At 43.5% G+C, this 23,343-nt stretch overlaps 2 protein-coding genes across 2 annotated transcripts; one reads left to right on the forward strand and one right to left on the reverse strand.

The window, feature by feature from the left end:
* Nucleotides 1–1,885: 1,885 nt before the first annotated feature.
* On the reverse strand, nt 1,886–6,299 carry LOC117895415. The gene is made up of 7 exons (XM_034803049.1): nt 4,668–6,299; nt 4,472–4,605; nt 4,186–4,418; nt 3,541–4,124; nt 3,337–3,490; nt 2,810–3,020; nt 1,886–2,747 (listed from the first exon to the last, which is right to left on the reverse strand). Exons 1-7 carry the CDS (start codon nt 5,291–5,293, stop codon nt 2,497–2,499), a joined length of 2,193 nt encoding a protein of 730 aa, XP_034658940.1. The 5' UTR covers nt 5,294–6,299; the 3' UTR covers nt 1,886–2,496.
* A 14,062-nt stretch (nt 6,300–20,361) lies between these two features.
* Nucleotides 20,362–23,130, forward strand: LOC117895180 (protein scylla). Its single transcript, XM_034802643.1, has 2 exons — nt 20,362–20,665; nt 21,450–23,130. Exons 1-2 carry the CDS (start codon nt 20,599–20,601, stop codon nt 22,169–22,171), a joined length of 789 nt encoding a protein of 262 aa, XP_034658534.1. The 5' UTR covers nt 20,362–20,598; the 3' UTR covers nt 22,172–23,130.
* Nucleotides 23,131–23,343: the final 213 nt, after the last annotated feature.

The following is a 23,343-nucleotide window of genomic DNA, read 5'->3' on the forward strand; positions in this document are numbered from 1 at the left end:
ATGAATATTTTTGGTTGTTTTCCAGTAACTATAATAATAAGTTCCTTCCATTTAGACACCATAAACACTCTCTCTATAGTCTCTATATTCGTTCTGCCACCTTCTACGAGAGGGTTTTACAGGGCTAAAAATATATCAGGGGATAGGAATAATAGGAATAATAGGAATATAAATATTTAATTTACTTTTCAGTAACTTTAACAATTAGTTCCTTCCATTAAGTCACAAAAAAAACACTCCATAGTCACTAGTCTCTCTCTTCAACCTTCAATTGTTAATAACATTTCTACCCCAACTTAGTTCAAGGTTAAAAGTGTAACGAATGCACGAAATAGCTACGAGATAATACTCGTAAAAGTATGAATGTGTTTTGGATGAAAGTAAACAACGAAAAGCAAAGCCAAAAGTGGAATTTGTAAAATGCGAGAACGAACGAACAACTTCTCAGAGATAAACAATATTTGAATTTTAATTACAGAACAAAACCAAAGCAAGATTTGTTGTTTGGGGGGAATGTCAGACTGGAGTGTGGGTGCAGGTCTGGGGTCTGGTCTGGGGGCGTGGCGCGGTGGATGTAAAGGAAACGTCAATTAGATTTTGTGTAACAAAAACCAAACCAAAACAAGTGGAAAAAGAATGATGCAATGCCAAGGGAGATGGTACACTGTTGGATACTGCTTAACAGATTTTATGCATAATTAATTGAAGATGATACATGCATGAGAAAGTAGTCTTTAGGTTAAATAAATATAGATGGAAATAATTTAATATTTTTGAAGCGCTGTTTCCTGCTGCTATGTTTCCCTAAAGCCCCAAATACCCCGCTCCAAAACTAAGAGGTAGCAAGTGTGAATAACAAGAATTTCCCCTGACTCTTGGTGTGAGAGTAATGCGCAGACTGGCCGGCCCCCATGATGGATGACTTATATAGAGGGGAGCAAACAGCAAAGGGAAGCGTTAGAGTCCAACAATAAAATGTAGCAAAACTAATTAAATTATATGAAAAAATTTGAAATGAAAACAACGAGCCAATAAAACAACACACAATAAATATTTATCAAAAGGGAGCAACAAAACGAAACAATTTCATGGTGGAAAAATGCAGTTCCAAGGCCCAGAAATAATCAAATTAAAAATATTTTGCAAAGCAAACAATAAATATTTCTAAAAAAAAAAAATGAAAATGCATTGAGGGGAAAAAAAGTATAGGAGAAAATATTTAGAAAATTCGCGGCTTAAAATTATTATGAATAAATGTTTGGGCAAGGTATGGGCATTAATTTTTATGGCAATTGTTAGGATTATTTAAAGGGATTTCATTGGCCAGTGAGCGCATAATGGAGGCAAAAATATTGAATAATGTTGAATAGAAAAATATCCATAAAATCCCAACATTTCTACAGTATTTTCTATATCAAAGACTTTTTTGTAGATAATTTTAGCTACATAAATATATGTGAATTTATGAACGAAAAGACTTACCACGTGAGGAAAATGACAGCATTTAAATTATATTTCCAGCCATAGGTTTGTAGTTCCATAAGTCGGACAAGTAAGGCCAATTGGGAGAAGGACATAGTATATTTTCGATGATGTTCAAGTCCAGCGTTTGAGTGTGCATTTGTTGACCCTTAATCTGTCATCAAGCATCCGCTTAGCTTAACTCTCAAGAGCGCATCAGCTGCTAGTATGTTGTGATCTTCCATTGTTTTTTTTTTTTGGAAAAAAAGAACAAAGAATTATTTTAAAAAGATAGCTCAATAAATGGCCAAACAAATACTTATTAATTATTATGATTGTTGTTAATATTTGGCTTTGTTTATGGTTTAGCACGTCTGGTTTTGTGGCCACACACTCACCATGCTGATTGCCATTACCATTTCGATTCCGCTGCTGATTCCGAATTATGAAGTGCTCCCCAGCCACTCTCCGACGATATCTCCACACAGTTCTGAAGGGGAATCATTTCTGTGTTTGGTGTGTAGAAATGTGTGTTGGGGTCTTTGTCTTAGTTCGCCACTTAAAATCATTTTATTTATGGGCTTTTAGCATTTAGCATCCGATTGCTGCACGAGAATCTCAGGATTTGTGTCGAATCGATGGATTCGATGGCCATAAACAAATAATGCCTAATGTGCATTAAACTCGTAAACAATGCAAATCATTATTTACCACATAAGTTGATTGAAGGCACAACCGAAAAGGCTCTTGGAATTTGTTCACCACATTGCTTTCGGGGGCGGGGGGCTACTTGAGGCCACTTGGGCAACGTCATGATAAATGGCATCACATCTCCGGCCGCTTGCCATTTGCTCGTGGTGCGTCAATGAAGACGCTTTTCAGCTTTTTCGAGTACCCCACGAAAACATTTGTCCTCTGCCGCGGGTAATTATAAGCATTGCGTAAGTGGATTGGATGTCTGTAAATCATTCCTTTATGGGGTGGACGGGGTGCTGGTGCTTGCCTTAATTTATAGTGCATTCCAAAAATGTTGCCCTAATCCGGATAGAGGCGCTTGAAGTTATAGTACAAGCTGGGATTGAGCACATCATACATGGGATGCCTCATAACGATGTGCCTGAAGTGCCAATGCTCCACCAAAAGAGCCAGAATCGAGGCCACATAGCCAATGCCTAGGGCCACAAAGGAGCTCCAGAATTTGGTGAGATTCATGAGCGCTTCCTGTTGGGCAGGCGCCTCCGCAGGCAGTCGTTTCACAGCATCCTTTAGCCATTTGGCTATCAAACCTGTCAAAAAAGAGGTTAAATATTAGTTAACCAGGAGAAAGCATACACTGAGTGCCACTTGCCACCCTCTGTCATGTGCTGCAAGGTGCTATCCACGCGCTGCTTCAGCGCCGAGTTCTTCTCCATGGCCAGCACGACGGGCATGTGCACAATGCAATCCCGCATGATGTGCAGCGCGGAGCCCACGCCACCAGCCTCATCCGCCACGCGCATGTAACGCAGATAGAACTCATTATCGTAGTAGGCGCACTGTCCCTTGGCAATGCGCGCGGTCTGTGAATGAAGAAAGGTTTTACATTTATTCAATTACCCATCACTGAGGTGATCTCATGGCTTTCAGCTAATTTATGAGCGATATTTGTGTCTTGTTTGTGTCTCTGCAAAGTGATTTGTGTGCCAAAAGGCTTTCAACTTTCCTACAACTGATAAGATACGTTAGTGGCTGCCTCAAACTGGTTTTTGTTTAGACAAATTGATAAAAATTAAAGCTGTATATCAAGGGATAGATAGTGTCGCTGCTAAAGCTCAAAGGTGACATGTTTTGGCATCAAAAATCCAATTAGAAATGCAATTTAAATGAACTGCTCACCAGCTCTTCATTGTGTCCGAGTACATCCATTTTGGCGCCCACTTTCTGTGCCACCTCATCGACGGCATCCAGAAAGAATTGCCTGTTCTCGGCTGCGCCAGCTGTGAGCGGTATGCCCGAACGCAGCAGATCCTCCAGCGTGTCGATGGTGACCCTACAAATAGCCAAAAGTTAAACCAATTCGTATTCAGTTCATTCTCTTACCTCGCTGCCGGATTGGCCAATATGGCCGTAAAGCTAGCGCGGTATGTGGCCACCAGCAGTATGCAATAAATCCAGTACCAACCGGTGAGCACACGCAGCGGCCAGTTGCGTGGCATGCGTGGCAGCGCCACGTACAACAGCATGCTGTAGGTGAGCAGAATGCACGTGGCATAATCATCAAAGAGATCGCGATGCTTGCCAGCGCCCAGCGGCGGACGATAGCGGCTCAGGGCCACGCGGAAGCTCAGCCGGCGATAGTGGCTCGGGTCTGGAGGCTCGCCACGGCTTGGATGCCTGCGACAGCAGCGGCAGAAGCCAGCATCATGGCCGCTGCCAGTGAGAATGGCATTCAGGAAGCTAATGGCATAGAAGACGCTGCCCACGACGAACAGGGAGAGCAGCACACCAGCCCACATGCCAGCGCTAAAGGGCAGGATGAACGTCTGCCAGGAGTTGTTTGTCGAAGACTCGGGCGTGAGGAAGGTCAGGCACTCGAAATTATGCGGCAAACTGAGCTCCACCAGACGCAGATAAACCTGAAACAGGTGCAGATCGCCAATGGCAAAACGAGCGCCGTGCATGGCCTGCAAGGAACATATTCTAGAGTTAAATCTGATCAGTAAGGAGCACCCGACAGCTGCTTACCACTTCCGCTATGAGCTTGGAGTCTATGTGGGTCTTGTTTTGCACATCTTCAGCGTCATTCTGCTCCCAATCCGTGTCCTCGCTCTCATTTGGCTCATAGTAGTTCGGCTGAAAGTTGAGTGCCTGGCCCAAAGCATTCATAATGTCCACTTCGACGCCCTGGTAGCTGTTTGTTGTGTTGGACCACTGCACCATGGGCACATGCTCGACCACAGCCACGGGCAGTGAGGCGCCTGTGGAATGTTATAAGTAGAAAATGGAACAGAGTTCTCCGCGGCAAACTCACCCTTTAGATCGCTTGTATTGTCCAGGAACAGTAACCTTTCATGGATGGTTTTGCCGCGCTGCCAAGTGGCGAGATTTTTAAGCACCAAAACGCCGCTCAAAATGCCCGGAAAGGCCACAGTGGAAATTTGAAAACTGCAAAAGGAGCAAGCACCAAAATTAAATCAAACATCTAGGAATATTATTGGGTCCCCCACCTGTTATCCAACTGCCGCTTGAGGAACACGCTGCCCACATAGACGCTCCACAGGTGCAGCATGTCCGGCGAGAACAGCCGCGCGTCGTGCAGCAGCAGAAACTTTCGCTGCATATTCAGCGCTCTGTTCTCATAGACGAACTTGAGCAGACCCTGCACCTGCCAGCCATTGAGGATGGTGATCACGTGCAGTTCGCAGTCCCTGGCCTTGATGGCACGCAGCACGAGCTCCACATCGCCGGGCAGTCGGCGGAGATCCTCGCTGTCAGTCACGCGCACCACATAGAACGGCACCAGCTGGCGACCCACCGACTCGAAGAAGCTCCGATCGTAGATGGGATAGTGCAGGTCATCGGTGATGACAGCGAAGCAACGCTTGACGTTTGCCGTCCACAGAATCTTTTGCAGCAGCTCCTTGAGACCAGCCAGATAGCCATCCAGTGGCAGGTTGCTCGATAATCCTGTGCAGCTCGCAGTCAGTGTCGCCAGTCCCAGGAGCCAAAGCCAGAGCCAGCGCCAGCGCATCCTTTCAGCAGTAGACACACGACTGCAACCGGAGCTCCATTCTGACAGTTCGTTAACCTGCTTTTTCGGTACATGAACATGTGCGGGACCGGGACCTTTCATTCCGTATGCAGATCTAATTAAACTTTTGCCGAAACTCTGCCCCCAACTGTCAGTCAGTCAGTGAGTCAGTGGGTCGTCGTCCGTTGTGTAGGGTTGGCTGACCTGATTTACTAACATTTAAACTTGCCACTGAGTTGGGTAATCTAAATACAGTTTGTTTTGTGTGTGTGGTATAGGAAATCACGTGTTCAAGGTTGCTGGCAGTTCTAAGAGTTTATCGTAGCCAAATATCCAACCAAATGAGCGTAAATATAACAAACCGCAACAGCCCTGAGCTACCTGGCCCTACCCACCGTTATCCGCATGTCCGAAAATCTTATCTAACCTCACTCTACGCATGCAAACATAACCTTATCGGAGCGGCACAGACAAACTGCAATAGGAACCCACACACACACACACAAACAACTCCCCCTATACTCACACAAAGAAATGCAAAAATGTGCATTTAATTTAATCACATTTAATGCCCCCTCTGCAGATCTGGCTGCCTCGTTGGTAAGTTGTTGTTGTCTTCGCGTCGTTAGCGTTGCCGGATCTCTGCTGTTGTCACTAATTCGACGACCTGTCCACTGTCCAGTCTGACTGCAGGCAATTGGATCGGGCTAATTTATCATAAGACCATAACTAATTTGTCTGTCCGTCTTCATTAGCTGAAAGACAGACGCAGCCACAGCACACCGTGCCACACCAGACCATACCAGATCGCAGAACGCAGAGCAAAGAGCACTCTCGTTGATGATAGTAGCGACAGCAGGCAGCAGCAGTAAGCAGCGGCGTTGGTCGCGAAATCAGTAAATTGCGATCATCCGCATGGGGCTGACTGAGTCAAGGCCCAGACGCTAATGATAATGTGGACGACGTGTCACCGGGCATCAGTCAAGCAAACCGATTAAACCAGCACCAGCACCAGAAGCCACATTCAAATACACATTAATGTCGGCTTAAGTCGACTCCGAGTCTGAGTCCCGCGTTTTCGTCCGCGCGTTTGAATGCAAAGTGCTCTCCTCCGCCAGTCTTCATTCTCCTTTCTCATCCTCTCTTCAAAGCAATCAACGTACGGATGTTGGCAGGGTTGTTAAGCTGTTTGCGTTGGTGTGCGCAAAATGAGAGACACAAAGAGAAAGAGAGAGAGAGAGCTGAAACTGAAACTGCGACCCAAGACCACTCTTCTGCTCTTTATTGTAGTGTAATTAACTTTTTCCGAATCGTCCGGATTTGGAATTGTTTGCACATAATTGCAATTTAATTATTTCTTTCTCTCTCTCTCTCCCGCGTTTACCTTTTTGTGTGCGTTTTTATGGATTTATGTTGGTCGCGCGGTCTACTGGCCATTAGCTGCAAAAGGGACAGGTACGTACGCTCTTTTCTCTCTCTTTCGTCTCGTTTCGTCCCATCTTGTACGGAACCGATCTGAGACCCGCCGCAGGTAGCAGAAATCGATTTCCACCGTTATCCCATCCCACCGCACCGCTTCCCATGTCCAAGTGTCAGCCGGTGCCGGGGTCTGTGCTCTTAACGAGTGCATTGCATGCGATGGGAACGAGCCGTGTCTATAGAGAGCTGTGCGATAGCGGGAGGGACTGCCAGTGGACCTTTTTATGGCCCAGATTCTCACTTGGTCCACGACCGAGCCGAACCGAACCGATGGCCAAAACCCAACAACAGCGATGAGCCCCTCGTCCCATGCCAGGTTATGGCCAGGTTGCTTTTGTCGCTTGCCTGTTTGCATTGACACATTTTCTATTTTTGTTTTCCCTTTAGCAGGATTTATGGGTTCCTTGAGGTTACTCCAAACGACATACACATGGTGCTCCTTCTCGACTCAAGCATTAGATATGCTTCTGTTCTAATTTCCTCACAATATTTTATGCGAATTTTGCAGTTTATTGTCTTTGGCTTAGAGTGTGAAAATGTGTGTGTCCTGTCCGAGCGTGTGTGCGTGTGCCCTGGGAAATAATTCAACAGTTTTCCCACCTTCTGCTTATCGGCAAGTTTGCCACGGCAACAGTTTTTCCCACTGATTTATGGCCCCAGTTGTGTGTCCCTCGCGCTCTCTGTGTGTGGAGCTTTCCACTTACTTACTTACAGTTTACAGATGCGAAATGTAATATATTTCTATCCAAAGTCTATCCCAAAAGTTTTTTTTGGCTCTTCATTGACAAAGTTCCGTTCACACGCTCCCACCCCAGACAGCCAGTTATTTATCTCCATCGATACCTTCGATTAGTGTATTAATATATGGAACCTGTTTAATATGCAAATCGAATTTGGCCAACTGTATTTTCTGCATATATTTATACAATTTACAATGCATGTTTGTCGCTTGTTAATTTATGGTCTTGTCAGCCCACAATCTATAATTGGATATTATCAAGCCAAATATATGTGTGTAAGCCTCTTAAAATATTAAAATTAATTCTAATTATATTATTGTGGGTCGTCGATATTGTATGCGCCAATTAATGCCCATCAAATATGATTACATTGAATAATGTTTCCGTCTTTGATTGCTCCCCAAAGGCAAGAGAACTTAAGCAAAGTCTTTGCATAATTAAAGATTGTAAAGATCAAAGCGCACCGAGCACACAGAGTGGGTGTAAAAATATTAAATAAATTTGTGGGGCTACATAAATGAAGAAATTAACAGGGAATATTATTAGTTAACATTAAGACATTGTTTGGTTTTGTTGGAAGAATTCTTTTTATCTGATGTAACATTTATTTTGCTAAGGCAAATTTCCTTTGAGAACTTTTTTGTTTAGCAAATATATTGAATGATTAGAATTCGTATAAATACTAGCTTTAATTGTAATTAATGTGCACACATTTCTCAATTAATTTTCGATAAATGATTGCCCAATTCCTGAAGCTGTATGCCAAAACTTGGATGTGTTTCAGTTGAATGAGGAACCCAACTGTCATGCGATATGGCAGTAAATGTATTTATGTACATATGTAAATATGTATTATGTATTTATGTTTATGCAAAGCTTACAAGTTTCTGGAATATAGTTTGTAGAAATGTGAGAACTAAAGAGAGATAAGAGCAGCAGCCTGCAGCTTTAAGCATACGAGGGGAGCATTTATGTACATGGAACGATGCATCTCCATTCATGTTTCCATGTACACCCATTTCTAATCAAAGTCTGTATTGGCCGCAGAGCTATACTATCTGACCATTGGTCCACTGAGCGTTGACTATTTGAACTAATTTCATTATCTTAATGAGAACGTTATTAAATTATTCACGTTTACAAATGCGCCGCAAGCCTGCCGCTCACCGAGCTGCGAGCTGCGAGGCACGTTGTCCCCATATCAATGACTAATCTACGAATCTATGCACGGGGCCACACACATCAGCAGATATCTGTACGTATACGTAATGTTCCTCTGCCATTGTATTATATCTGCCACAACTCTGTATGGGCAAACAGCTTTGTTGTAGCTCCATTGAATAAAACTTAATCAGCATTTAATTAAATGCACAGGGAGAGAGAGGGAGAGAATCAGGCTAAAAGGGGTTGCCTGTTGGGCGGGGGCAGAGCGAAATGAAAAGCGATTTCGTTGATTATGTAAATCAATTGAGCAGCGAGATAAAAACGCGTATTTTTCCCACCCGCTCCCCTCGCCCACAGCCTTTCTCACTGGCTTTTTTTTTTTTTTTTTTGCTGATAAATCGAAATCGTTCTTTGGCATTATTCTGCCTCTGTTTTCTTTTTCCCCTTCTTTGGGTCTTTCTTTCCTTTTTCCCCTTTTTCGCCCAGTTTTTTGTTGCTGCTTTATATTTTATTTTTATTTTGCTCGCGGCTTTGCTGGCCAACGGGCTTTTATATAATCACTTTTCCCAGTTGCTGTTTGCCTATCATTTGATTTTATTTTATTTCACTTTTCCGATACACTCATTATTTCCCAATGTGTGTGTGTGGAGTGGTGTGGTGTGTGTGTGAAAATCATGACAGCGCGAGCCTCTTTTTCATACCCTTACTTAGGACAGGGTTTTTCATTAATATTCAGAGTTTATAGTCTAAAGAAATATATTTTAATTGTTAATTTTTCAATTGGCTTGTTCTGAATATTATTCTATTTTTTACTTAACAAATTGTTTTTTACGATTTTTTACAGCCAGAACAAAAAGATCTTTCAGCTGTTAAATATAAGAAACTTCCAGGACTAAAAACCTACCAAAACTTTGTAGATCCAAGCCTGAGGAGCGCCTGATCTTGTTAGAAATATCTTTGTGGGAGATTTGGGTATTATTTTTCCATAAAAATTTGTTTTTAAAGCTACCCAAACACAGCCTTCACGTGGTATATTTACCTGTTTCTCTATTTCTTCATAATTTCTTGGAAAAAAACACTCACAAATATTATTTCATAAGCACATTTGATCGGCTTACCATCTGCCACTAAATTGTTTTTTTTTAACAGCGAAAACGCACCGATTTTTTTCCGTTTAACTAACTTTAGTTAACATTAATGGATTCTGTTGAAAATTGCAGTGTATTAAGCACATCAGTTTCCATCTGCTGCGTGTTTTTTGTTGCTTTTGCTGTTGTATTAATAGAACCAATAATGGAAACTAGAAAAGCGCTTTGATGTGCAAAATTGAGACGGCTAATATTATGCGCTCTGTGGAACATTAGACAATACATAAAATGTACATACATATGTACATATTTACATATATGTATGTACATATGTATGCATATTTAGTTTTAGTGCTCCAGTGAGCAAAATGTCCACTGCTGGAGGGGTACACTTTCAGGAGAATTGTGCAAATTATACAGTTTAAACAGATCTTTTGATATTGGATAGCCATGAAAACGTGTTGATGTCACTAAAAGAAATGTAATTACCAAAAAATCTCGTCGTTGTAGGAATTTATTAGCGCAAAACTAGATAAATTTTGGGGATTCTTTTGGTAAACATATTTAATTTTTAGCAATTGAAATGTAAATCCTATAAAAAGGAGACTGCAGTCTTTGTATACAAACCTAGGAAGAAATATGTAAATAAATAATAAATAAAGAGAAATTAATATTATGGAAAGCTCAAATGAATCTGCCGATAAGTCAGGTTATTTCTGAAACGCTTTCCCCAGTTTTTCTTACACAGAAAACGTTTCCTCAGACCTCAGCCAGTACAGTTTAATAATTGAATAAAAACATTCATTATTAATAATTGTGAAATCATTATAAATGCGTGTGTAATCGGCACCTAGAATCTGTAATGTGAAATTCAGAATTTTGCAATGGCCCTAAAAAACCATAAGCTGGGGGGAGTGCGAGTATTTCGCACTGAAATCGAGGAATTGAGTCACGAGTGTCAGCTGTTGTTGGCTCCCATTGGCTGTGCTGTGCCTTCGGTAGGTTCTTTCTGTGACTTACGTAAATTAATTTCTTCCCCTCTCTCTCTCTGTCTCTGCCGGACGGGTCGCTGGGTTGACGTGTCCCGCGGCACGGCTGATGAAATACTCAAGCAAAAAGACGGCGCGCAAAAGTCTCCATCCCTCTGTGGGTTGAGTAATGCCAATTGGGTTGCCAAGGGCCCAGAGTTCTGCACCGATCTGGCCACTGGCTTCGCCTTCCTGCTGCGAAACGGAGGCTCGGCGAGCGTGACACACTTTTTGCCGAGTGCAGCCGCTATCAGGCTATCAGGCGACTGGCTATCAGTATTGCGTTTGTTTTTTTTTGCCCAATGATCTAATCGTTGGAGTCTTTGTGCGGGCAGGCAGACGCTTTGTCTGCGCGGGCTGTGTCCTATGGGGGCCACGCCATTTCAGCGTATCTGAAGTGCAAAATTGTTGGCGATAAAACACGCGACCTTGCCCATTCCACACACCGAAGACAAAGGGCCATAAAACTAGGAGTCAGGGGGGAGAGCGAGAGGGAGAGCGAGAGTGCCATATGGGAACGTGACGCATATTTTGCCTAGCACCGTTGAATATTGATTTAATATTCTTTTGATATGTGCACAGACACACAGGCACACCCACCCAACACCCACACACACCTGAAGACACATTTACACGAAATCAGTCAGACGATTCGTCGTCGTTCCAGATATGTACGTTTTTCCTAGAGGGGCTGGGACTGGGACTGGAGCTGGGGGCAAATATTTGTTGCAAAAAACTGTTGACCTGATATTCCAGACAATCGCAAATTGCAGCGTTATCGCTATCGCTATCGTATTTAACATCTTGTAGACAAATGGGCGACAAAACAACGAACCCCTTAGAGAACTGCCTCGACCCCTCACAGAACTGACTACTTGGCAGTGGGTTAACAAAGGGAATGATTAGGAAATGAATGCGTGGAATGATCTACAAACTGGGTGGCAGAAGGTGGGTTAACAAAGGCAATACTCAGGCAGTGGAATGTAGTTCTAGATGACACATTTAGCAATAGATTTGTTAGAGAATCATCCACATAAGTCAATATTTAGATACCTTTCTTTCAGTAGCAATCAGCTAAGACTGCTTACAGCTTTTATTTGACTTTTTAAAAGTCTCTAGAAACGTTTTTCAGCTGAGGGAAATCTGTTTATTATTGCTAAACTAACCGCAACAAACATATTTTTGTTGTTTAAATAAATATCATTTGGAATATTCCACGCAGAATGTTCTCGAATGCAACTTTAGCCCTTCTCCCAGCTCTCTCTTTCTTTCCCCTAACAATTATGACAACATTTCATGCCACAACAGGAAAACATTGGAAAAACCCAACGCACAATTCATTGTGGAAAATTTGCGGATCATTTGGGCACTGTCTGGTGCTCAGGTAATGGCAATGGAAACTCGAAACTGCCAACAGACTGTGCCAACAGTCAGGTAGACGGGAACGACACTTTTTGGCTGATTAAATCAAGCGACAGAGTCTTCTCTTTGGTCTGCATAAATTACCGAGACTCGAGTCGAGTCGAACGGGGTGACACTCGATATGTTGTTGCTGGAATGCTAAATCTATTCAATAGACTCAATTTTGTTTAATTGATTTAGTGCCTGAGACTTGAACCGGGAAGCTCACAGCTCATGGCTATTTTTAGTACGAGTCCGAGCGACTCCCTCTTCTCTCGGAGTCAACAGTCCAGAGCGGAGGTCTTGACCTTCGTCTTGGATGTCGCACACACACACACACGCGCAATTTTAGGGGTGATTAGCGTTCAGATGTTGGGCACATGGGCACCTTCCCTTAACACTAGCATTCCCATCGAAAGTCGAGAGCTCTGCTAGACCCGGGATAGGAATAGGGATAGGGTCTGGCCCGGTCTGGGTTGAGTGCTAAATTGATAAATTGCCTTGATTGGAAAGGAAGTTGTTTGTTGGCTGCTCCGGGGTTGAGTCGCTTCGCATTGTTTTCCCTCGTTTTTCAGCGTTTTTTTTATGGTGTCCATTTCCCTTTTTGGCATATTACCGTACAGCTCCAGCTGAGAGTTTGTCCATTAAAGAGTCGAGTGCCTATTATGTGCATCCCGAATTGTCGAGTGGTGGGGGGGATTGAACTTGCCAAGGGGTTACGCAACGCTTTCCCTTTCGTTGCTTAGATGAATGCTTTGAGAACTGCTTGGAACGATGCATTTTCTGTGATTTTAGCTAACTTTTAAAGGTTTAAATGACATCATTAATTGTAAATAGATTATACATTTGATAAGACTTTGTTCCGGGTGCAAATTTCACTTCAGCTATTGAGTGCTTCACCTGTCATCTAGAATTAGTCATATTTTCCTTATCTGCATCGATCATTCTAGCAACTCCACGACCACAATCAGTGCTATCTTTGTCCAATTAGAAGTGTCAGCGACATACCATCTTGGAGGTCTCATTCTTTGTTTTAACAAATCATAAAATCAAATTGATCTGCCTAGCAACAAGAACGCAGATTTTACTGTACTTGTAATCGCATGTTTCTTCTTTTCATAACTCTCTCTCTCTCTCTCTCTTTTGCCATCACTCCCACTAGTCAGCTGCTCTCTTGTTCGCTGCGTGCTCTCTTTACAGTTGGATCTCATGTGACAGGTTTGACAATCAGCTTCCAGCAACACACACATGCATTGCTGTACATATGTATGTATTTATGTAAATGTGTATGCATGCACCTATTCCTGTACTCGTTTTGATGTTTCTGCACATATTTCATCAAATTTTGCATTGTTTCACGAGAAGGCAATCCAAGGATATGCTAAGAGACAGTTAGTATACGTATGTAGGTGCAGGCATAATCTAATCATACAATTACCCACAACGCCTCTCTTAACAGTGCTTATTTTGGTCTCACACACAACTGCAAAGACAACAGAAAACTTTGCTGCAATTGCATGTGTGTGAGTGATGAATTTGATTGCTGTAAGCAAGAATTAGATCCGAAAGCGAGGGTGTACAGCACCTTGGAAGCAGGTAGCTGGCTGGAAAGAGGAGAGCAGGAGAGCTGCCTTGCCAGAACACATGTTCGGTATGTCCAGTAATTTCATAATTTCTACGTTTTCTCCAATTTCATGAAACTTTACACAGTCGAAACGCGAAGAGAAGAAATAGAAATAGAAAGAGTTGGCATGGGGAGGGGGAAAGGGAGATGCAGAACGACAGAAAGAGAAAGAGAGGGCGAAAAAGAAAGAACCCGTTGCCAAGCAGAAAATGAACTATTGATGGAAAAAAAGCTGACGGCGAATGCAACACAAGCACAAGATACAAAAGATACATGGCATGACTTTGTAGCAGACACAAAATGCAAACATTCATCCACACATGTGCATGCGAGGGTTCCATACACACATTTGTGTGACGAGTGTGTGTGTGTGCAGAATAAAACAGATGATTGCCCATAAGCAAAACGAAGAACAGAAACAACAAGAGAACTGGAAGGCTGACTTAGGATATGATGGGGTTTTTGATACTCTTGCAAATGGAACGCAACATAATTTATCCATAGTAACTACCTAATACAACAATGGCTTCCTTACTTTACGTTTATTTTATATCCAAATCAGTCTTATTTACACGCGTTGCCCACATTTGGTCCAATCATCCATACCCTCTGCAAGGGTACAACATCAGCTCAAAACTTTGCATTTACTGCGGACAGAGAAAGGCCGGCCGGGGCTCTCTCTCTCTCTCTCTGCCTCTCTCTTTCTCTAGCGATGCTTGCAGCAAAGTAACAAAAAACAACAAGCAAACAGCAACACACACTCTCGCACACACAGACACTGAGGCACAAATGGAAAACAGATGAAACGTTGACGAGAAGCAACGTTGCCGTTGAGCAACTCGCGCCCAGGCTGCTTGTCTGGCCGAGTTTGTGAAAATCGGCAACAGTGCACTGTGTGCAGGCAGGCAATAAGAAAACGACAAAGTCAGCAGCGGCAGCAGCAGAGGCAGAGACAGAGGCAAAAGCAGCGCAGCAACAAAACCTAAGGCATAATACATGCATACACACTTATATACGTGTATGTAACCATTCATGTATGTATGGGTGCCTTTTGGGGGGCGCGAAACGAGTTGGAAAATCAAGATACTCACTGCGTTTGGAGCAGCGACGGAGCAGAAGTAAAACAGCGCTGGAGCCCAAGCAGAGCTAGAGCAGAGCAACCAACTCTTGCAGCGCAGCGCTGGCTGCTGACTTTGTATACACAATGCAAAAACACACACATGCATGTTGCAAGGGGGGCGTAGTGGGGCCACGGAAAACATATGATGAGCGAAACAGCTGCAAACCCAGCAGCGAAGCTGGCCGAGAAGCAGCAGCAGCAGTTTACTGGACCTCAAATTGCAGGCAGTCAGAAAGAGATAGGTAGACAGCATATGAGTGGGAGAGAACCGACAACCAGCTGAGTGAGAGAGTGCTGCAAGTAATGTCAAAAGACTTGAAGAGAGGGGGAAAAAGCACTGTCAGCTGTGTGAGAGAGATTGAATGCAGGGCCATTAAACGGTGAAAACTGAATGAAAATGTTTGCCAAACATAATTAATGATTGTATATTATAAGTTTCAGCTATATTCAAAAGTTGTAATCATATTCCAACTCTTTCTACCCCATATTCTGGTAAGAGGCAGTCTGCAGAAGCAGTATAGAGAGTCAGCTGTCGGCAGCGGCAAGAGAGCCAACAGCTGTTTGAGTGAACACCAAAAGAGGCAGAGCGAGTGCAAAGCAAACCAGTTAATTCAAGTTTGAGTGGAGAGCAGTTTTTAAAGAGAGAGCAACCAAGTGAGTGAGTTTTTTCAAAAAATATTAAGAGCAAATAAAACTCTTGAGAGGTAAGCAACGGCCATAAAATTCAGGAGAGCAGCAAAGAGAAACTAGACAATTTAAGACTTTTGCTCTATTACGGAACCACTCAAAGCAAAACGCCGAATTGGAAAACAATTTCCATGAAAATTTCAATGAAAACGAAAGATTTACATACATATGTAAATTTAAGAGTAAAAATGTAGAAGGAAAATTCAACATAATTGTACTTTGTAAACAGTAATTCGTGGAACATATTTTTTCTAGTCATTTTTGTTACATTTTCCAAGAACAATGTAAAGTTTCTCCAAGTTTTCGTCCACTTAATTTGCATAAGTCAATTATTCATCTGTCAAATATTTTGTCGGCCACATCTCAATTCAATTTAAGTCAAATTTTCAACATTTCCCCAAAGCAAAGTCTTTTCATTCGTTTTTTGGCTGCCTTTCCACTCAAAAATTGAGCCGGTCACGTCTGCTGCATAGCAAACGGCGGCCGCTAGATGGCGCCAGGCATGCCATTTCTGGGGTCTATTTGGGAGCAGCAAGGAAAGATTTCCCTCGGTAGTGGGGGGTTACTTTTGGATAGGTGAGTCCAAGCAGCTGGTCTAGGCTTTGCTTTCCTAGTAATTGTGACTCTCAAAAGTGCTCGATTTTCCTTGCTTTGCCTGTTTAAGCTGATTTTAAGCAAACTCTGCACGCTAGATGACGCCAGGCAGGCCGTTTTGGCTGCTGCTTGATGGAAAATTTGTAGTTTGCTTGGTTTTTGGAGGTGTTTAGTGAACTCCTAAAACCTAAGGTTCGAAAAGCTGTGACAAATTTGCTTTGTTGCCAGGCTGCCCCCAGCTCTGCCCCAATGACATCATTCATATCTCTGAGTGAATCGTGTCCCATAATTATCGCTCGCAATTGAATGAGTTTCGCTTTTCAATTGATGAATATTCCAACCTTATCGCAGTAAATCGATCAAATAGCTTTCACAAATTAGCTTATCTATTCACGTATCGCCTTTTTTCCACCTCTAATCATTTGATATTCGAGGGATTCACACTGCAGCACCAGCACCCACACCTGGGGAAGTGTATCTGTATCTGTGTCTGTATCTGCCATCCAACCTGCGTGCAATGAACTCGCCCCCAAAAATTCTGCTCGTCATAGTTCTGTGGTTTTTGAGATATATTTTTTTTTGGTTGGGCCAAAGATTTCCGCGAAAGTCGATCTCTTTTTTGGGTCGGATAAATGGATAATTTGCTCGCAATTTAGTGTCTGCCACACAGTAACTTTGCCACACACACAAACACACAGACACCTGCCTCTCTGCCAGTTCTGGGAAACATTTTGGCATTGGTTTTTCCCCCCTCTTCGTACACGCGCCACTGTGGAAAAACTCAACTTGTTCTTGTTAATTTTCTTTGGTTCTGCACACGTCTTGTGATTTTCCACCTTTCACTTTTTCGTGTTTTTTAATGAAAATTTATGCATGTGTGTGCTGCCAGTGTGTTTGAGTGTGTGTTGTGTTTGGTAAAAAAAACTAATTTAAATTTACAAATTGCCTTCAGAGGGGGGGCAGGCATAAACTTGTTGGAAATGGCTTTCCCGGAAAAAGGCAGACAACACAGCAGGCTGAGGGCCGAAAAGCAAAGGCAAAGGTAAAAGTTCTTCCTGTCCGTTTTTCATATGTGAATCCCAGGGAAAAATCAAAAAGAAAATACAACATTGATTGATTTACTGCCTGGCAAAAACTTATTATTATATTTTCCCAATTAAAGTTAGTTTTGAATGAATTTGTGGCATTTTTCGGCTGCTTTTTGAGGTGTTCCCCCTGCAGCAGCATGAATGAAACTTTCTTTAATCTATAAACAAAACCCATCTATAATTTTTGCTGTTCATTAACCTCCGTTTGGCCACATGAATCACAATTCTTTGTGGTTTATTTTTGCCACTCTGCCGGGCTATTTCTCGCTGCCAGAGTGCCGATTCCGATTCCGATTCCTGTTTCTAATCAATTGGCATGGGCCACGCCCCATTAGAGCATCTGAAACGGGCTGAAAGGGGCTGGGCGGGGCTGGGCTGGGCTGTGTGTCGCATTTCAAAGATTGCGAAATGCTCGGGATTGCTCAGGTTATCAAAGCAAAAGCCAAAGCAAAAGCGTTTCGCAATATTATTCGTACCAAAAAAAAAAGAGTCGAAGTCAAGGGGCACGTCAGGCAGGCAGACAAAGCAAAGTTCTCGTTTCAATTCATTTATTATCTGACAAAACACATCTACATAAAGCTAATGTGGCACGAAAGATATCCTACACACACACACACACACACATCGCACACACATCGCACATGCCAGAGATGGAGATTCGAGTTCGTGATTCAAGGAATTTCATTTCAAACTGAAAGAAATTTGATTTTATTTATACGCAAAGTCGGACTTTGAGTTTCGGCTGTCTCTGGCTCTGTGTGTTTGTTAGTCCCTGTGTGTATCCATGAGATACATTTCAATCTTTCGTTTTCAATCTACGTGTAGCAACACACAATCTTTGGTCAGCAAACAATGGCATTTGGAGAAGCGACAAAGATGAAGCTGAAGATGGCACAACCCGAGCCCGTGTAAAGGCAAGGAAATGCATTCAATTGAAAGGAAAGGACACACAAGTCTCGGATCATGATATGAATATGAAATGTTGCTCCCCCCCACCCCCCTACATATCCACGCAATCATCTTTAGACAATTTTCACTTGCTGATGAAATTCACCAGAACAGGTCGGGTCGGGTCTCCCTCTTGCGATTTAAGAGCGGAGCATAAATTTGATGAAATTATGATGAAATTCGTCATTCATTTGCAGCAGAATCAGGCGGCTATATGTTTATTATATATTTATAAATGACACGTAGAACAAATATAGAGAATTTAAGGGAAAAGTGCGACAAAAAGAGCGCTAGAAAAGGGTTCCAGAGAACTCTTTTTCGTGCTTTAGATTTTTGTATTTAAATCAGCAAGAAATTAATGAATGTTGAGGATATATTTTCATTAATATTTTAGACAAAATTGGTGCCTAAATTTCATCAGAACATGAAACGAAACAGGTTCAGGACCTGTTTTATCCCCTAAAAAAAAGAACTGCAACAAAAACTGCTCAAAGTAAGACCAAAAAAGTAACCGGAAATACTTTTAATTTTGTTCTTCAATATTCCCTGTTGAATATTCATCTTTATTTATCATTAATTGTTACATTTCGTTGGGAAAAACTTGTCAGTCCGCTGGGTAGTCCCAGTCCCCTCCCACTCCTCTCCACGAAAAATGTTCAATTAGATTTTTCCAATCGCATCCCCAAGATACACATGAACTTCACTTCGATGGGAGTTTGCCGCACAAAACACACGAATCGGTGCGTGAACGACCCACAACTTTGTGAATTTCTTGGGAAATTTGCTTTCATTTTCCGACATTTAGCCCAAGGGTTGCCGAGTGGTGCGGAGGGGGGCACCAGAGACGGCCAAAACAGCAAACAAATTGCGAGAAGGGAGATGAATGGGTTGGGGAGTGGAAATTTGCATTTGGCTTGGTTTTAACTTGAAACCAAACAAAACTCTGATTGTTGCACGAGTGCGACTGGGACTGGAGATACATTTGTGTCTGGCCTGGCAACAGCCGCCTCGAGCTGGGGCTCTGCAACTTGCAACGCAATGGCTGCTGCTGTTGCCCCATTAGCCGGGAGTCGAATTTTGTGCAGTGGAAAATTTCAGTGCTGCTCCTTGCGACGTCGACTGAGGCAGCGCAGTAATGTGGAACGCTGCACGAAGGGATGGTGTGAAGAGCGCGGGGCAGGGGCACAGGCAGGGTTACTTTGGTTTGTTGCTGCAGCCACTGCCGCTTCCTGGCGGTGGCGTCCGTGGGGAGAGAGAGAGAGAGAACGTTTTCATCATCCTTTTTCGAAACACGCTCAACCGGCGCAAAAGTCACGTATGCACGGCCAACACACACAAACGCACGAGCACACGGGCACACAGCAGCAGCAGCATGCAGAAGAGCGAGCAGAGACAGCGACGCCGGCCGGGTTGTAGGTGCACCGTGCGCATGAGCGACCCAGCAACAGCCAACAGCGAGCAGCGAAGAGAGCGCTCCATTGAGTGGAGTGAAACAGCTGACGTTGTTGCCAGGTTACAAGAGAGCTCCGCGAGTGAGTGCGACAGCGAGAGCTGTGTAAAAACAGTATACGACTTACATCAGCTTTGCGTTTGCCATGCCATGACTCCCCTCTACCTGCGTCAAGCACCCACAACAACAACGTCAGCAGCCGCAGCAGCGACAGCAGCAGCGCGTGAGTGAGAGACTCTTTTTGTAGAGAGAGAGCGATCCGCTAATTGTAGCCAGCCGCTCAACCACCACCAGCGGCAGCAGCGAGCAGCGACGTCGCCTGGCGGCAGAGGCCTGGCGAGGGCTATATAAACGACCAGTCGGCCACACTAAACCCACTTCGGCCCGAAAAATTTTTGAAAGACACTGCTGGGAGACAAACAGACAGTGGCCAGAGCAGCAAGTCCGACCAGAAACAGAAACTCACGAAGAATTCAAAAAGCAACAGCGAGACAATGTACTTGTAGCAAACAGTTTTCTGAACACTATAAATAACTATTAATATTTGCCATCAACAAATGAAACGGACCAACGCCATTAAAGTGATACAACCACAAATCAAGTTTAAATAATTAATGAAACAACAAAAGTGCTGTGATTCCACTACAAAACAACAAAAAAGCTAATCTAAACCAACAACCAACACACACACACTGCAGCAGCAACAAATTGAAGCAATCAGCGGCAGCAGCAACAACAACAGCAAATTGTGATAAATTTATTAAGCAAACATAAAACAAGCAAGAAAAACAAACATATTATTTAATTGTTACAACAAAACACAAAACGTTTCAAGTGATACAAAAAGCAAAACAGAATAAAAAGCCGTCGGCGAAACGCATCCACCAGAGAGGAAATTTTCGATAAGAGGGCGAACGATTTGATACGATTTTTCATCCGATTCGATTCGAATTTCTTCGAAAAACCACAAAACACCACACACACACTCAGCCCCAAATGAAAATGGAGGTTATTCCCGTTCAATCCATCTACGGCGGTGTGCTGGGCTCAAACAAAAATAGAGGTAAGTGTGCAAGAAGAGAACTTCCCCTGTAAAAAAGAGAAAACAAAGTTCTGGAACAGTCCGGAAGAAGTGTGCGAAAACGCAGAGCAGCAAAAAGTGTTCAGCAAGAGCAAGAAACTAAAAAAAACCCAAGTAGTCCAAGTAGTTTTCCAAGAAAATAGTTCCGAAAAAAAAGAAATGATAAAGCAGTTTTTCCCACTAGACTTCTCGAGATTTTCCGTTTCTGTGAAATCTAGCAGCATGCAAAGGAAAGGTACATATTTCAGCGTCCTCTTGCTTTCCCTTTAGCCCTGAAAATTGATTCAGTAAATAATTAAACAAAAAATGCATAAAAAATCAATTTGCAATTGCAACAGAAAAAATGTCATAAAAAACGAGGCAGCAACAGCGGCAAATCATGTTAAATTGTTCAACAAAATTAAGTAAAACAAAAGGCAGACAGGGAAAGAGGAGAGAAGAGGAGTGGATGAGAAGAGGCAGTGAAACAACAGCAACATGGTCACGTAGGCAGAGAAGCAACAATAAAAAGTGATTTTTCGTTTGGGCTCTTGCCCCCTCTGTCGGTTTTTTGTGTGTTCCGCTTTTGTCTTGCCGTTCGCTAGCGGTTCGTTCGTTCGCTGTTGCCAAGCGGCTTTCCGCTGTCCGCTATATGTGCGTTTCCCTTTGATGCTCCTCTGCCCCCACCCAAAACCCCCCACACACACTCGGTGGGGCGCACTCTTGGCGTTTGTTTAAACAATTGTGTACTCATCAGCATCTTTCCTTTTTTCCATTGTTCTTACAGATTGGACCAGCACCCTGACACCGCCCGCGTCCGCCAGTGTGGCCATTGACGCTGCCGTGAACGCTGCCCCGCTCAAGACCAAGGGCTCCTCCGCCCGCAGCAGCGATGCCCCCAACTACAGTATTAAGCACAAGCAGGCGCCCACCAGCCATGCACACAACTACAGCAAGAAGACGAAGCCCAGCAGCGGCGGCTACTACTATGCCGGTGAGGTGCAGGCCGAGGATGAGGAGGAGCAGGCGGCCCCCGCCGACTTGGACATGCGGGAAGTGTCGCATTTGTCGCTGCGGTTCCTGGATGAGCTGCGAGCGGCCAAATCTCGCCACCTCACCTGCACGGAGGTGTCGCTGCCCTGCGATCTCGTGCCCAGCATCGCTGCTGACATTGTCCGTGTGTCGGAGAAGGAGCCTTGCGGCACACGCGGCTGTACCATCTACATCGAGTTCGAGGACGAGCCGAAAAACTCGCGCCGCATCGCCTCCCTCAAGCTGGACCCCGAGACGGTCTCCAGCTTTGAGGTGTACGTGACGCTGCGCCAGGACCACCGCGGCTGGACCTCGCTCCTCCCGCAGTTCATGAAGAGCCTGGCTCGCACGATCACCATCAGCCCCGAGTACACGATCACCAAAAACAAGTTGTACTCGGCCGAGGGGCCAGGTGCCAGGCGCAGCTACAGCTTTGGCAGCAGCCAGAGCCGAGCCATCGCCACGCCAACTGTGTAGGAGAGCAAAGGGTGAGAGAGAAAGCGCCCAACACCCCTGTGATGTCAAGAGAGAGAACGAGAAAGAGGAGTAGTTTGTTGCGATCGGCAACGCGACGACGAAGCAAGTATTCGAAGCCACCCCACCTACACACACACACGCCCCAAATACCCACAAACACACACACACTCTCATACTAATACTAGAGCGAGAGCAGGAGAGAGCCTCTCTCTGCGACTCAATTTGTAATTGTGACTCTCACCACCATTTACTTAGATGCGTAGTGCTATAATAACTAGACTTTTAAGTTGTTTCTCCTTTTTCACCAACGAAGAAAGAAAAGAAAACAAAATGAAAAGCAAAAGCAAAAGCAAAGCCAGAGCAAGAGCAAAGGCAAAGGCAAAAGCCGATGCAAATGCAAAAGCAAAAGCGAAACGAGAGGAAAACCCAACATGAAATTCAAAGATGGCAGCCTCACCCCCCAATGGGGGGTCGGGCCCGTCGACAACTCATGAATATGTGATACTGTTTAAGATGCTAAGAGCTCCCCAGCCAGGGCCAGGGCCCGTCCAGGCTCCTGGCCCGGGGACGTTGATAATACACACCTACACACCCACAAACCACACACACCACATACACATTTTACACCCATACAGAACAGATTTTTCGAAGATTGTACGGTAACGTGCAATTGTAATAAACCACACAAAAAAAAATACACCCCACACACACACACACAAAAACCAACAAACAAACAAAACTTGATCTTGCTAAATTTAAAATTTAACTTTAAAAAAAAAGCTGAGCAATCAGTGGAGGATTTTAGAGAGGAGGAGTTTTAGTTAGACGCAGCTTGCTGCAATAAAATTTTTAAATTATTAATTAATCTTAATTAAAACCAACAAATTTTAGGATTTTAACAAATTTTTACATATATTATTAAATGTATAGCGCGTACCCCCATCAAAAAACAAACAAAAAAAGGAAAACCCACACAAAAAAAATCATCTAAAAATAATATGTAGCGTGTAACAAAAATGTAAGGCAAAAATATCTCAGTAAATGTGAAAGCGTAAAAAATTTGTAAAATTTTTTGTCTGTGTAAAAACTCCAATTGCGATATAAACAAAAAATGATAAATAAGAAGGAAAAGCCCTAAATGTGTAGCAGCGAAAGATAAAATTAAAAATTCG

The sequence above is a fragment of the Drosophila subobscura genome, chromosome J, assembly GCF_008121235.1.
Source record: "Drosophila subobscura isolate 14011-0131.10 chromosome J, UCBerk_Dsub_1.0, whole genome shotgun sequence".
In the NCBI taxonomy this organism is placed as follows: Eukaryota; Metazoa; Arthropoda; class Insecta; order Diptera; family Drosophilidae; genus Drosophila; species Drosophila subobscura.